Source organism: Lycium barbarum, chromosome 3 (genome assembly GCF_019175385.1).
Source record: "Lycium barbarum isolate Lr01 chromosome 3, ASM1917538v2, whole genome shotgun sequence".
Taxonomy (NCBI): Eukaryota; Viridiplantae; Streptophyta; class Magnoliopsida; order Solanales; family Solanaceae; genus Lycium; species Lycium barbarum.
In genome coordinates this window covers 132195148-132210328 of record NC_083339.1, presented here as the reverse complement: position 1 = coordinate 132210328, position 15181 = coordinate 132195148, and the positions used below count along the sequence as shown (strand labels likewise).

Below are 15181 nucleotides of genomic sequence, written 5' to 3'. Positions count from 1 at the left end.
CATGCTGCATTGCTAGTAGCATTTCATTTCGAATCCCTCCTTGTATGACTGATAACAGTTGTGAACAAAACTCCCCAAAACACAATTTCACTTTATTCCTATAGTTGGGGACTTGGGGCGCTGCTATTCTTTCACCAATAAGTGGACTCTTATTTGGCAACTCACTGGGCCTTAAGCCCATGGTTTGACCCAATTCGAAGGACTAATGGCCCGGTTGCTCAACTTAGAATTTAACCATCCCTGGATTGACCCCTAAGGCTTTTTTTTTTTGCGCGGATTGTGCTTCATTTGGGCTGGTCTTTAATTTTTGTCCTTCAAATTGGTGGTCTTTAATTTTTTTCCTTCGCCTAATACCCCGAAGTTCTGGAATCGAACTCCAGCTCAGTAAAAAAAAATAAAAAATCGCAAAGCAGATGTTTGGATTCGCAAGGACAGTCTCAAAACTCTGTCGTAAGGCAAAATTTTGCAAAACTCTGCCTTAAAGCAGAATTTTACCTTCAGACCAAAATTCTGCCGTACAAAATTAGACAGACCAAAAGTTTCCTGCAAACTATGCTTTATCAGGTAGAGTTTGCTAAAGCATAGTTTGCCTGCAAAACTCTGCCCCATCCTCTGCCTTAAGGAAGAGTTTTGCAAGCAAACTATGCCCGATGGGACAGAGTTTTGCAAGCAAACTATGCCCGATGGGGCAGAGTTTGTAGACAACCTCTGCCTAACAATTTTTTTTTTAATTTTGACCTGAGCAGGAGTTCGAACCCGGAACCCTGAGGTTTTAGACAAAGGAGGAAAGTTAAATACTTTCATTTTGATGGACAAAAATTAAAGACCACCCCAAAATAAGGGTATTACAATTGTCCCTTTTTTTGGGCGGATTGCCCTTCATTTGGGGTGGTCTTTAATTTTTGCCCTTCAAATTGGTGTTCTTTAAGTTTTTCCCTTCGCCTAATACGCTAAGGTTGTGGGTTCGAACCCAACTCAGTTAAAAAAAAAAAAAAACGCAAGGCAGATATTTGAATTCGCAAAGGCAGAGTTTTGAAGGCAAAGTTTTACCTTGCAAATCCAAGCTCAGCTTCATCTAAAAATAGCCCAGGTCCTTCGTCAAATTTATGGAAATTATATTCATTTCCCCTCTAACTTCATGTAAAATTCTAAACAATCTTTACCTTCTATGTCAATACCCAAATATTGATCGAGAACCAAGAAGCAAATTATAAAGGTGAAGTCTATTTTGTCTATCAATTTTTTTTTAATGACATGAGATCCCGCAGCCGCTATCCTTCGGATGCGCACAGGATAAACTCAGCTCCTGTGCAATAGCTCGCAAACCACACAGGAGAGGTAACACGCACTAGACAAGCCCCGTGCGACGAGCTCAACGCAAAAGGCAAATCTCCTGCTGTTGTAGGCAGGAGCCTTCATCAAATTTATGGAAATTATATTTATTTCCCCTCTCAACTTCATGTAAAAGCAAATTATAAAGGTGAAGTCTATTTTGTCTATCAATCTCTTTTTTTTTTTACCATGAGAACCTGCAGTCGCTATCCTTCGAGTGCGCACAGGATAAACCCAGCTCCGGTGCAATAGCTCGCAAACCACACAGAAGAGGTAACACGCACTAAGCAAGCCCCGTGCAACGAGCCCGAAAGCAGAAGGCAAATCCCCCGCTGTTATAGGCAGGGGGTTTCGAACCTGAAACCTCCATTATGAAAGCTCCATGCTCAACCAACTGAGTCACCCTTGCGGGATTATCAATCTCTTATTAAGGAACATTTTTCTTTTCCGGATTTATTAGTTTGGACAGGTCATTTGTTCACGTGAAAGTTGATTTTGATGGAACGCTATCTAATCTGATTTTGTTTTATGCTTTCATGGTTTATTGAGACGAGGAATTGCTGGTATAAACAAATTTCCCCCAAAAAACAATATGCTAAAAGATTTTAATTCTACACAGTTGTATTTCTTGCCACACAAATCGTTAATGCCATAGTAAGATAACAGTAACATGCTTATAAGAATTGTTTTCAATAATTTTTTAAGACAACGCTACATTAAGAATGGGGGCTAATTGGTTTTGTAGCCCTTTACACGTTTGTATTTACTTTTATAGTACTTCCTTTCACAAAAAAACTTTATTAATAGAGATCTAAAATAACGAGATCTTTGCAAGTATCATTTTCGTAATCACATCAGAAACTCATTCTCTTTGTACTAAATTCGAAATGAAATGTATATATAGTGTACCAGATAATTTTACAAAATTAAATACATTGCAGAACTTTACAAGACGTCCTACTTCACACTGCAACTAATCTACACTGAATTCACGTGCTTTTTTTTTGTTTCTATTGGACTTTGAACCCTAATTTCCCAAAAGCCTATACCAGTCTATTGACCCTAGTTCACTCCTGATATATTGAAGGGTACATTAATATATGTTATAATAAATTATAACATTCTAGAACCTAAAATTCAATAAGCCATCACAATTCATATTAAGATTACAATATTACACATGAAGCAGACCCCTGTGCAATTCTTATAGAGATTTCTAATAACAAGTGTAGGCAAAACCACAGATTTAAACGTTTTGTGGCATGCAATGAAAGCGCAGATTGAATGGACATTGTACCTTCTCCACTGAAAGGGCAATGGAAGAGGCCAAAGGACAGCTCCATAACAAAAGCTGTGTTTCTCTACCCGCAAATTCACTTGGTTTGAAAGAATACAACATAGACAATAGGATTTCCGAGTCAAGTTTGTAATTTAATCTACAAATGTCTTTACTCATTTTCAAGCTACACTCTAAACAGATTCACTACATTCCGACCTTGCCACTACTCTGTATAGTCCTATTGGAGGGCAACACAATACAATATTCCTATCTAGCCCTAATATCATCCTCCATACCAAGAATGAATCCCACCAGAAATTGTGTTGCAACCAAACAGTACAGTTGAAAGCACAACAAAAGGAACTCATGTCCAATTCAAAATTCGAGTTTCAACCAACAAGATTTGACTTTAAATATTTTCCCAACTGACACTTTACTAGAGCAATCACCATCTTTGGAACTTTGTAATCAAACACCAATAGGGAAGATAAAATATCCGCCAAAGATGAACTGAAGTACCACACATTTCATTAATTCGTTTTTCAAAAGTAAAACCTGTCATAAGACTTGCCCAACTAAGACACTTAACATAATCAAACAATGGTTAATTGCAGATACGAATATTTGCATCGCCTTAAGTAAACTAATTTTTTCATCTAATATGGATAGTCACAAAAACACATATATTGGTAACATTCGCAAAGAAATACAACATTATATAGCAAAACATGCTACGATAAACGATTCGTAAGGAAAGATCTCATCCAATTGAACCAGCGAAAAGCATAGTCAATATCCGAATGTATTTCAAAGCAAAAAACAGGTTTAAACATCCCTTGATAATAAAAAAACAAAACTGAAAATAACAACTACGACAAGTCCGAGATAAGGCAATATAAAATAACCAAAAACTAGTAATCAAAAAGGCAAACCTAAGCAGTGAGCACAACAGCACCACCAGCCTCCTTAATCTTCTTCTCAGCATTCTTGGAAATAAGCTTAGCCTTCACAACAACAGCCTGATTTTCGGGCAAAACACCTTTTCCAAGAACCTTAAAATACCCATACTGAGTAACATCAATGACAGGTGCAGTCCCTTTAGTACTACCAGCAGCAACCTTATCCTTCACTTCTTGTGGAACAAGTGACCATAACTTGTCGATGTTAACAGTTGGGCAATAGAACTTGTTACGGAGTTTGTGGAAGTAACGCATACCTACCTTACCGAAGTAACCTGGATGGTACTTGTCGAAAAGGATACGGTGATGATGCATACCACCAGCATTACCACGACCACCTGGATGCTTCCTGTGTTTCCCGATACGGCCGTGTCCTGCACTGACGTGGCCTCTCTTCTTACGGTTCTTCTTGAAACGGGTTGTCATTTCTGCTGCTGCTGGCGGCGCCTGTGAGAGACAAGGAAGAGGGGAATGGGGAATTAGGTTAACAACCCTATGAGGATTGTGCTGAGATTTAGGGTTTCAGAGATTTATAGATGGAAGAACTAATTTGGGCTTGGGCCTTGAGTAAGCTTTTATCTAGTTTGGGTTTTAGGCTTCGGCCCCAAAAGCCACAGGTTTGACTGATTTACACAGATGTAACTGTTTCACGTCTTATTTTTAGATTTGGTCCATGTTTCTAAAAGTAGTGCAAATAGAGCTCTTAAAAGATTATTCTTTCAAAAAATGTTAGACTTGGGTCTAATGTTAGCACATATATGGCATAATACAGGAACAGACCTTCAAACTTGACCTCAGCTGGCAAGTGTGCCCTCCAACTTTGGCTATGCACAACTTGTTTAAGTTGTCATTGCACTGACGTGGCGCATAAATTTTGGAGGTGTCTAGATGATCATTTTGTAAATTGGAGTTCAACTGACAAAGTAGAGACGAGTTGAAGTGCCTACTTGCCAATTGAGCCCAAGTTTGAGGGTCTGTTTATTGTATTATGCCTATATTTTTCAAGCTTACTTAGAAAATATTGGACTGTCGTCTATTGTTTGCTATAACTTTTTTAGATCGTGATATAACGTTTTTTCGTATGATTTTCAGTTTGCTCAAAAAGAATCTGTAAATCCGTAAGTTGCAAGAGAAATAAAAAGAGGTTCATTTGAAAATTTCTCCTCATGTTCTCAATTTGTGTGTTTTCTTCGAAAATTCGAATCACTAATGTCTACTCTTCTGGGTTAATATTTTCTACTTTTCTTTTGGAGTCTCAAATTTCAGACGAATTTGGGCACTAAATTAACTACCTTCCGACAGAGAAGGAAAAAGAATGAAACAAAAACTACATGTGAAAAACTAATATTGAAAATAATAATAATACTTACATGGTGGAAAGCACTAACATACAACCCTAGAAAGCTAGTAAGCAAAATATAACTAACTACGGAGTAGGACGCTAATCCAACTCATAGTCCATATTCTCAGCAATCAGTCACTAGTCATCTGAAATTCGTCTCGTTTAAGCCTTTACATAGGACCAACTTACTGTTAATGTCATGTGATATCAAGTCATGCTGATGATTTTCTTGTGAACGAGCTGAAAATGTAGGAGCCGTCGATTTGATTTTCCGCTAAAAGATTTATTTCCACCTGACATCCCATTTATGTTATTGAGGTTCATTTCCAAATTGTAGCTAACAATATTTGCACTTGTACAAGGTAAAAGTTGATTCCTAAGGTGAGAAATATAGAAAAACATGATTGTCAGGCAAATACTGGAATTCCTTAAGGTAACCATATTCAGATTTCCTTTAGCCAAAGGATACGAATGTCGACATGTTGCTATTTTATCAAATTTCAATTAAATAGGCAAGTAACACAAGTTCTATCAATAATGGAGAACTGCCGAATCCATCACCAACACTCGCCAAAATTTAAGGAAAAACCATACTGACGCTCGATTTAAAAGCTACTTAACCCGTCACTTCTTGCTCAATGAATTTAAAGGGTATAAATGTAGCACCAGACAGCATAACATTACTCTTCCTGCACAAACTATGCTACACTCCATCTGCATATCCAAACTCCTAATACATGCTAACATAACGAACCAATTCGACCAATACTAAATTCAATCCGCTAGCAAGAAAAATAAACATTTTTTCACTGGAAGCGGAACAGAACACAGAAACCCCAAAATTATGTCTAGTATACATATCCTGTATGTATATAGCATCCCCTCTTCTGGAATAGGCACAGTAACTACCAAGGCCTTCTACCGAGAGGAATTACGTTAGATCCAGATTTCTGTCCCCGGTTCCCAAAGCCACCTCGTCCTCTAGACCTGAAATTGCTCCCTGCAACAAGAATGCAAAAAGGCAAACAAATCAATTCTTTATATTCATTGTGTTTGTAATTTGGGATTTACATGCATACGATACTTGGAAAGTTAAGGATTAGAACACAAACCTCCAGAGCTAGGACCAGCGGACCTTGCTAGAGCAGAAAGTTGAGGAGGAACAATTTGTCCTGCCTGCTGCAGGATCTTAATAAGTTCTCTGGTAAATTTGGCATTTGCATGGGTGAAAAATGTAAAGGCAGTTCCAGTTGCACCTGCACGTCCAGTTCTCCCAATCCTATGAATATAATCCTCGAGGCTTGAAGGGAAATCATAGTTGATAACACACTTTATGTCCTTAACATCTGCATAAAAAAGAAACAAGAACTCCAGTCACACCCAACTGGTGAAAGAGTAGATACTTGCAACCTTATCCCTGCAGTACTGAGATCCAAGTGACCATATGTAAGATAACACATTTCTCACATAAATGTGCCCACCTTAACCTGGCAGGGATAAGGAGCAGCTCCACCAGAACTTCCAAAATCAAATCCAGTGACACAATAATCTTGCATGAGTCTACCGGGCTGTCAGGACAATCAGCTCCATAACCGTGGATGGGCAACGTTAACCTCGACCTTACTTAGACCAAATGACGCGAGCCAAACCCTTTGGGAAGAAGTCAAGTAAATTGACAAAAGCCACCTCCCTAAGCTTAAAATTCCTAAAGTATAACCAACATGAATTTTCTTCCAATCAAATGGAGAAAGGACCTTTCATCTGATGATGAGCAGCTAGAATTTCAGGTGTCACATTCTATACCAGTTTCGTTTTTCCTTCTTATAAGTATTATTCATAGAGGCAATTGGTAATATGTTTTAAACCCAAAATAAATTCAGTTGAAAGCACCCACATATCCCCCTTTATACCCCCCACCCAACTTTCTAAATGTAGAAAAGAGCAATTGGCCATTCATTCAGCTTGAATGCTCAAATGCCACTGATGCAATACTGGGTGGGCCTCATAGTATTATAAGTCATAACCACCCAACAACTTTTAATGTAGAAAGGAACACAACCAGCTACTCAGTTAGCTAGTGTGCCCTAAGGAATGTAATACTCACAAGTTCCTATAAATTTCCACTAACTAAAATAAAAAATGCATGCTTTCAATAAGTCCATAGATGTAAAAGGAACTGCACAGGTAATAAACTTATAAAGAAGTGAAGCCATGTGACTTCGTGTCAACATTGGTTCTCTTTGAGGATAAGATAATCCAGAAGGACAAGCTACAAGTTTTGGGTGTGATGCTATGCCAACAGACAACGAACATCACCTGCAATTGTATAAAAACTTCAAAGGCTGCAAAAAGAAAGTCCACTGATGAGAATGGGACTCTCTCCATGAAGCCTTTATAACCTACTCTTGATCTCAGGTTGTCTCAAACTAATTGACCTCTATCTGAACACTTTAGCATTTACCAACTGCAAATTGACTCTTTCAGCACTCTAATTTTCTAACATACTCCAACTTCAAAAGTGTATTCCCACATTTCAAATTAAATGTCCGACCCCTAGTTTTCTTGTGACCAAACTATTCAATGCAGACCAAAAAAGGAGAGTTCATGACATGCTACTAAACTATCAAACACACACCAAAAAAGTATCTATCTTCTTTAGAAGTGTGTAAGTTGTTAATTCCCATACATTATCACATCATCATAGAGCTCACTGTAAGGCAGTTCCATCCTATTTAGAAATATGTTCTTCAATTATTTGAGATTACTCAAGAGTTGGCATAATATGTTTCAAAGGTATTACTAACGAATTTCTGCCTTTATAAAGAGAAAATTCTTTAACTGAAACTATGTCTGGAAAACTTGACAGACGGCAATTAGTGTTCAAACACCAGCTGAAACCCAAAACTCTACCAAAGTTGCAGTTGAACACAAAGACTGTTCTTTTTAACAGTAGCTTTTGAAGGAAAAAAGAGGACCTAAAGCGTGACGTGTTTACTTAAGCTCCTAGTTCGATCGAAGTTCAACTAATGGTTCTAATATTGACACTTCCCATAAATCCTATATTCTCTTCTGCTCAAGTGAACAAACCATTGTTATTGTGGTTAACCGTTAACGTGCCCCTAGGTATCGTCCCGAATCTATGTACCCAAACCACAGATCATTTACTCAGGAACGTTGACAGCAGCCGGAGACTCGTTACCTCTAGTGTAAAAGACCTAAATGGACAGACTAAAAAAATCCTAATCCTTAACATGATTGGTCCTACCAAGACCACGTGCAGCAACATCAGTGGCAATCATTATGGGACTTCTGCCACTTTTGAAATCAGCCAGGACCCAATCCCTCTCATCCTGGCTTTTATCACCATGGATGGATAATGCTGGCCATCCATCCATTCTCAACTGTCTCGTGACTTGATCACATCCTTTCTTTGTTTCTACAAATATTAGGATTCTGCTTCCATCCATCACTTCTTTCAAAAGCCCAATCAACCTGGGGAATCAGAAAACCATGAGTAATCAAAATTGTACAGGATACCCATCGAGTAACATATTAGTGGCTATTAGATCATACCTGCTATACTTTTCTAAATCTGTGACTATTTCAATGACTTGCCTTATAGATTGATTTGCTTTCAACTCTGGAGATCCAATGATGACCTGACAACTTAAAGCACATTTAGACACATTCCAACCCGTCTTTAAAATACACTGATGTTGCTTGTGATGCACTCATATGTTAACAGACAATAATGTTATGAATTATAATATGTCTTCACTGCTTACCTTATAGGGATTACGTAGAAACTGTCTAGCCAAGGATTCAACTTCCTTAGGCCAAGTGGCACTCCAATACAAGGTTTGTCTATCTGGTCTAATCTGCAGCATCATCACAAAATATTTTTAACCTCAGACTCTGAGCTTCCCTCAAAGGATTTTTCCAGAATGATGCAATAACTCAAACAAACCCACAAAGAAAAAGAATACCAGCAAGGCAAATACATGGTAACAAAGCATGAGAAATTTGAGACTCCTTACATTCGAATTTAAGAAAGAGAGATTACATTTTCAACCCACTTTAAACAAAAAAAGAAAAAACAATTAGAGGATTCGTGAAGCAGCAGAACCAAGTTATTGCGCATTCAAACAAAGTGAGAAGAAACAAACACATATGCAGTATCCGTCTTTCACGCATAGCCATAGAAAATGCAGAAGTTCAGCATGTGAAGCGTGTGATATATATAGTTAAACCCTGCATTAAGTTACATGAGAAGATGCAGAAGCCATCTGAGACCAGCCCAATCAAAGATGACATAATTTGCCAAAGTTTAAAGCAAACTGCCAACTACTTTCATCAAAATACCTAAACTCCATTGATAATATATTGTTAAAACCTCTTCAACGACACGAATGTGTTGTGTCCCTCCATTACCCATTAAACAAAAGTGTAGAATCTCCATTATCCCTTCAAACTTTTAAAACATTTCAACACTCCCCAAATCTAGCTATCAGCAAAATTTCCTTATTTAAGGGGCAAAATCAACCAAGCAAATTAGTCAAGAAAACTTCCTTCTCTCACATATTATTCATGGTCCTAGCAAAATTTACAAACTGAAGTGATATTAAAAAATTGGCAAAACATTCTGTTAGCTCTTCATATAATGGCTCAAAAGGTTAATATACCAACCCCAGAAGAAAATGCTAACCCCTGCAAACTAAGTCAAACAAAAAGATAATCATTCTGAACTGTCAGAGACAGTTCCACTCAATGCACTCATCCAACTGCAGCTCCCAAGAAAAACAATGGAAGTTGAGAAATTGTAGCGGTCTGACTAGAACAGGGCCCAAAAAGATACCCTGAATTTTCACTACAGTGAACGAACATAATGAAGTATTGACACGGCCTAATACATACGCGGCCCCTTAAATTTGGCATAAAATTTCATTTTGACACCTAAAATATGGCTTCTACCAATTAGACATTCCGACATAGTTAAAAGTGTTCCCGTTAAACACAAAAACGCAAATCAGGACGACAAATAAATAGTGTGAGTTCCACGCGCGTGACATGGAAAAAGTAAGTAACAAAAAGAAGCCATGTGGCCCTGATAATAATTGATCCAAAAAAATTAACACAAAAAAGGAGGAAATGGCGTCTTTCCCCATACCCACTCCCATTCGTCTTCTTCCGCATCCCCTTGCCCAAAAATAAAATTTCTGCCATTAAACTCCTTCACAATTTTTTGTCCCAAAAAAAAAAATTAACAATAGAGCTCCTCCCAAAACTCATTATGTTGAACTCCAAGCAGATGCCGATTTATAGTACTATTTACTAGGCTTGGATCCTAATTCAACTCTATATTTCTTCATTATCTCCCCACCACCCACCCGTTAAGCCCCAAAACGCAGCTCAGATCATAGTAGGTCTCTGTTGGAAGTGTCATGAATACGAAATCGGGTTTCTCGGGTTGAATGTGGTAGCATCCAGTTTTAAGTTCAGTGTACAGTTATTTTTTTTTTGATTAAGCACCGGGTGTCCGGGTCTCTTTGAGCCCCGACTAATCCCGGGGGTGCACAGGCCCTCGGCAAGGAGTTTCCCGCAAGTGCACCACGGGTAATTCAGGGTTTTACCCCAGTCCGATGGCCCTCAGAAATTGTTTGCACCCAGTGGGTTTTGAACTTGAGACCTTGAAAGGGAGCACCCCAAGGCTCAAGCCAATTACCACCAGGCCAACCCCTGAGGGTTAGTTCAGTGTACAGTTATTGCCGAAGGTTGTTGCATTTACTTTTTTTTTTAATCCAAAAGGGTATAAAATTTAGACCTTGATCGTGTATTTTTATAATTTTCATGCTCGTTTAGTGTTTGATAACTTGCTGTTGGACAAAAAGGGTATGCGCTGTTTTTTTGATAATTTACATGCTTTGTTACCCTAAGTTGCTCGGATTCTTCAATTATGGTGCCGCACCCGTGTCGACACGACATGGGTGTGGGTGTGGAATCCGTACCAGATTTGGTCAACCAATTTCGGATACTTCAACCAAGATCGACAGAGAAATTCAGGACAGATACAATAATTTTGTAATCAAAACAAAAGCTAAGGTGAATCGACGAAAATGGAATATCTTTATATAGAAATTTCCATGTCAGTCCTTTCCCTTTTATCACCTTCTGGATTTTGGGATTCTCCTCTTGATTAATACTTTCTCCTCGGAATACCTTATATGTTTTCTACATAAAGTCTCAGTCTCATATTTTAGACATATAACTCTATTTTTAGATATTTGAATTATTTTTAGCCGAATCCCCGCACTTGTACCTGGATCCATAAACCGAATCTTAAATTTAGATCACGAAGGATCTGACCTCTAGATCCCACCCGTATCGGACACCCACAATCGAGTCCGAGCAACTTAGTTTGTTACCCATAAACGCTACTTGTAGCAAGTTGAATTGTTTCTATTGGTTTATTAGGTCAGACATATTCTTAAGTTCCATGGAAGTTTTACCGTTGCTTGATTTGATGAAGAGAAGAAGATTATTATCTTTTTTGTTTTGTTTAGTATAAGTCTACAATAGTTTTAAATGAACGGAGTATTTGGAAGAAGAGAAGGGTGATGGCGGTACAAGACTCAAGAGGAAGGAGGAGAAAGAAGGTGGTAACATCTATATATATATATATATATATATATATATATATATATATATGTATATGTATATATGTATATATGTATATATATAGAGAGAGAAAGAGAGAGAGAATATGAGTTGTTAAGAAGAAAAAAAAAGAGAATATATTACTTGATACCAACTCACGCGCCTTAGGAAAGTAAAAAATACATACTTTATCATGTCGGCATTTTGTGTTTAACTGACACACTTTTAACTATGTTGGAGTGTCTAATTGGTTCAAACCTTAGTTTAGGTGCCAAAGTGAAATTTAATGCGGAGTTTAAGGGGCTGCATGTGTATTTGGCCTATTAACACGGATGAGGACAAAAATTGATTATCGAACAAAATTGTGGATTGCCATGCAATTAAACATAAAGGAAAAAAGAAAGAAAAGATTGTGCATGCCTGGGAAATTAATTTCCTTATTTGAGGCTCAAACCCCATATCCAGCATTCGATCAGCCTCGTCCAAAACGAGATAAGTCACTCTTTTCAAGTTTGTATGTTGAGCTTCCAGCATATCTATTAACCGACCAGGGGTTGCTATTACAATTTCAACTCCTGACATGAAGTTTCATGTATTAAAACCAATTTGGCAAAAAGGGATTTAATACGAACATGTTAACGAACAAAGAAACTGAATACCTCTTTTAAGATCACGGATTTGAGGTCCTTTTGGGGCACCACCATATATGCAAGTACTTCTTATGTTGGCACACGATCCAAATTTGCCAGCTTCTTCTTGAATCTGAACAGCTAATTCTCTTGTAGGTGCTAACACTAGCACGATTGGACCATCACCATGTGCTGGATTTGAAGGATAAAAGTTCAAAATGGAGGCAGTCATAAAAACCAGACAGCAAGTCTAAACAATAAAACCAAACAGGAAAGTGATACTAACCCAACCGGGGTTGTGCGCTGACATGAACCAAAGCCGGCAATAAATATGCCAAAGTCTTCCCAGAACCAGTTTCAGCAATTCCTATTAAGTCTCTGCCCTTTAAAGCCATTGGCCATCCTTGTGATTGGATAGGTGTTGGCTCAACAAATCCTAGTCTTGAAATAACCTCGAGGCAATAATCTATCACACCAACTTCCAATCAGACAAATTTCAAAAGATTAAGCTAAAATCATCAATAATACATTTAAGCCAGTAATACCAGGAAAGTTCGCCTCGTGGAACATCTGAATTGGCCTAGGGACATCATTGCCTTCAATGGTAATATCACGCCGTGCACGATAATGAACGACCTCCTGTTCCGTCATTGCCCTCACAGAGTGATGTTCAATATAAAAATTCTTCTCAAAGGGTACCAAATTTCCAAAGTCTTGCTTCGGAAGGGTAAGGTTGTCTAGATCATCTCGTGATCTCCCATGTCTACCTCCTCCTCTCCCACCGCTATCCGAACTAAACCTTCCACCTCCACGCCCACCGCTATACCCTCCATCATAGCCCCTACCCCCACCTCTGCCACCACCACTCCTACTTCCACTATGGCTCGACCCACCACCATATCGCCCGGGCCCACCATTAGCCACTCTGTCACCTCCATAGCCCCCGCCCCCCGCCCGGCCCATATCCGACCCTCTCGAATACCCACCTTCAAAAGGTGGATAACCGCCGCCACCGCGGCCGGATCCACCCATAGGCGGTGGGCCACCACCATAAGCAGGGGGCCCACCACGACCGTAGCTAGCAGCACCACCACCAGGTACAGGCCGTGGATACATGGAAGGTTGTGGACCCATTAGGTCACTGCAAAGTGTAAATACCCAAATCAAGAATCAAACTTTATTGCCACCTTAGTAATCTATGAACCTATAGTTTATGCAGAAACATGTACTAACATAATTAAGAATAATAACAAGAATAACATGTACCTGCGACGCTGTCGGTAGGAGCCTGAGTCACCGTATCTGGAGTCGTAATTAGGGTAACTCATAGTTGCAAAAGAGAATTAGGGTTTAAGATGAATGGGAGGCAAAGAAACTTGATTTTCTTCTTCAATCGTGTTTCCCTCCTCTCGGTTTTGTGTTAACCTTTATTCCTCTCTCACAAATGTAAATATTTTTACCACTTGCCTATGAGATATTTTCTGATTTCCTATTAAGGTCGGTAATGTTTTACTATTTTACTAGTTTTACTTTTTTTCTTTTCTTGTAAAAGAGTTTTTGTCAATTGGGGCGGCAGGACCCAAAAGTCTTTTTCTAATTGACAGGGCCTTTATTTTTTTCCAGTTATTTTTACTTCAAAAATTACTAATGATAGGATTAGCAAACATATGAGGGCCTCTTTGTATTTTTAAAAATTTTGGGATTAAGTTTTAAACTTTTCAAAAAAAAAAAATTTCTCTTCTATGTGTGTAATCGTCGCTGGAAGCTAAACTTGAAGTATATATACATTTTGTTACTGAAAAACGTGAAGAAGGAGCTGCAAGCCATTGACGACCATTAACAAAGTTTCGAAGCTTTAAATAAAAAATGTGGGTTACCGCAAACGAGCTTCGTTTTGAGTGAGTGATAGCCCAAAAAAATGGGAACATCAAGGAGAATTCATATATGGAATTTGAAGCAATTTCGTTGAGATTTGACATAATTTTGGATCGATTTTATAACAACTCTCATGGTTGAAGAAGATGATTGTTCAAATTTTGGATTACCGCAATCGAGCTCTATTTCACATGACTGATATCTCAAAAGAACCGAAATGTGGAAGGTAGCTCACATTTGAAATTTGAAGCAGTTTGGTTAAGATTTGACATGGTTTTGAATCAAACTACAGCAGTTGTTCGTCCAAAAGGAAGAAGACGACAATGCCAGAAATGGTCTAGCAGAATCTTTACTCAGGTCTATAGTTTCTACTAAGCTTCTTCATTGGCCATTATGGACCTGGGTAAAGATTCTGCTAAACTATTTCTGGCAGTGTCGTCTCTTCCTTTTGGACGAACAACTGCTGTAATTTGATTTGAAATCATGTCAAATCTTATATATATAATGCATATATACAGCAGTTGTTATATGGAATGTAGCAGCTGCCAATGCCTCAAAAAAATTGGAACATCGAGGATAATTCATATATGAAATTTGAAGCAATTTCGTTGAGATTTGACATGATTTTGGATCGATTTTTTAGCAACTCTCAAGGTTGAAGAAGATGATTGTTCAAATTTTGGATTACCGCAATCGAGCTCTATTTCACATGACTTATATCTCAAAAGAACCTGAACGTGGAGGGGAGCTCATATCTGAAATTTGAAGCAATTTGGTTAAGATTTGACATGATTTCGGATCAAATTACAGCAGTTGTTTGTCCAAAAGGAAGAAGATACTGCCAGAAATAGTCTAGCAGAATCTTTACTCAGGTCTATAGTTTCGACTAAGCTTCTGCATTGGCCATTATAGACTTGAGTAAAGATTATGCTAGACTATTTCTGGCAGTGTCGTCTTCTTTATTTTGGATGAACAACTGTTGTAATTTGATCCGAAACCATGTCAAATCTTATATATATAATGCATATATACAGCAGTTGTCATATGGAATGTAGCAACATAAGTTTTATTAGCATTCTATAGTTTCTACTAAGCTTTTGCATTGGCTATT

General features: G+C 38.2%; 2 protein-coding genes across 2 annotated transcripts; both read right to left on the bottom strand.

The window, feature by feature from the left end:
* Positions 1-3359: 3359 nt before the first annotated feature.
* Positions 3360-4085, bottom strand: LOC132632604 (large ribosomal subunit protein uL15x). Its single transcript, XM_060348597.1, has one exon. It carries the CDS (start codon positions 3994-3996, stop codon positions 3544-3546), a length of 453 nt encoding a protein of 150 aa, XP_060204580.1. The 5' UTR covers positions 3997-4085; the 3' UTR covers positions 3360-3543.
* A 1431-nt stretch (positions 4086-5516) lies between these two features.
* Positions 5517-13676, bottom strand: LOC132632603 (DEAD-box ATP-dependent RNA helicase 20). Its single transcript, XM_060348596.1, has 10 exons — positions 13462-13676; positions 12741-13336; positions 12482-12661; positions 12226-12387; positions 11987-12141; positions 8698-8790; positions 8486-8571; positions 8178-8404; positions 6025-6258; positions 5517-5912 (listed from the first exon to the last, which is right to left on the bottom strand). The coding sequence occupies exons 1-10, from the start codon at positions 13521-13523 to the stop codon at positions 5818-5820; spliced, it is 1890 nt and encodes a 629-aa protein (XP_060204579.1). The 5' UTR covers positions 13524-13676; the 3' UTR covers positions 5517-5817.
* Positions 13677-15181: the final 1505 nt, after the last annotated feature.

Coding starts and splice junctions, on each gene's coding strand:
- LOC132632604 (XM_060348597.1), bottom strand. CDS start 3,996: ATGACAACCCGTTTCAAGAAGAACCGTAAGAAGAGAGGCCACGTCAGT.
- LOC132632603 (XM_060348596.1), bottom strand. CDS start 13,523: ATGAGTTACCCTAATTACGACTCCAGATACGGTGACTCAGGCTCCTAC. Junction 8,791..11,986: donor TAAGGAAATTAATTTCCCAG/GCATGCACAATC, acceptor ATGATGCTGCAG/ATTAGACCAGATAGACAAAC. Junction 8,405..8,485: donor GATTTAGAAAAGTATAGCAG/GTATGATCTAAT, acceptor CTGATTCCCCAG/GTTGATTGGGCTTTTGAAAG.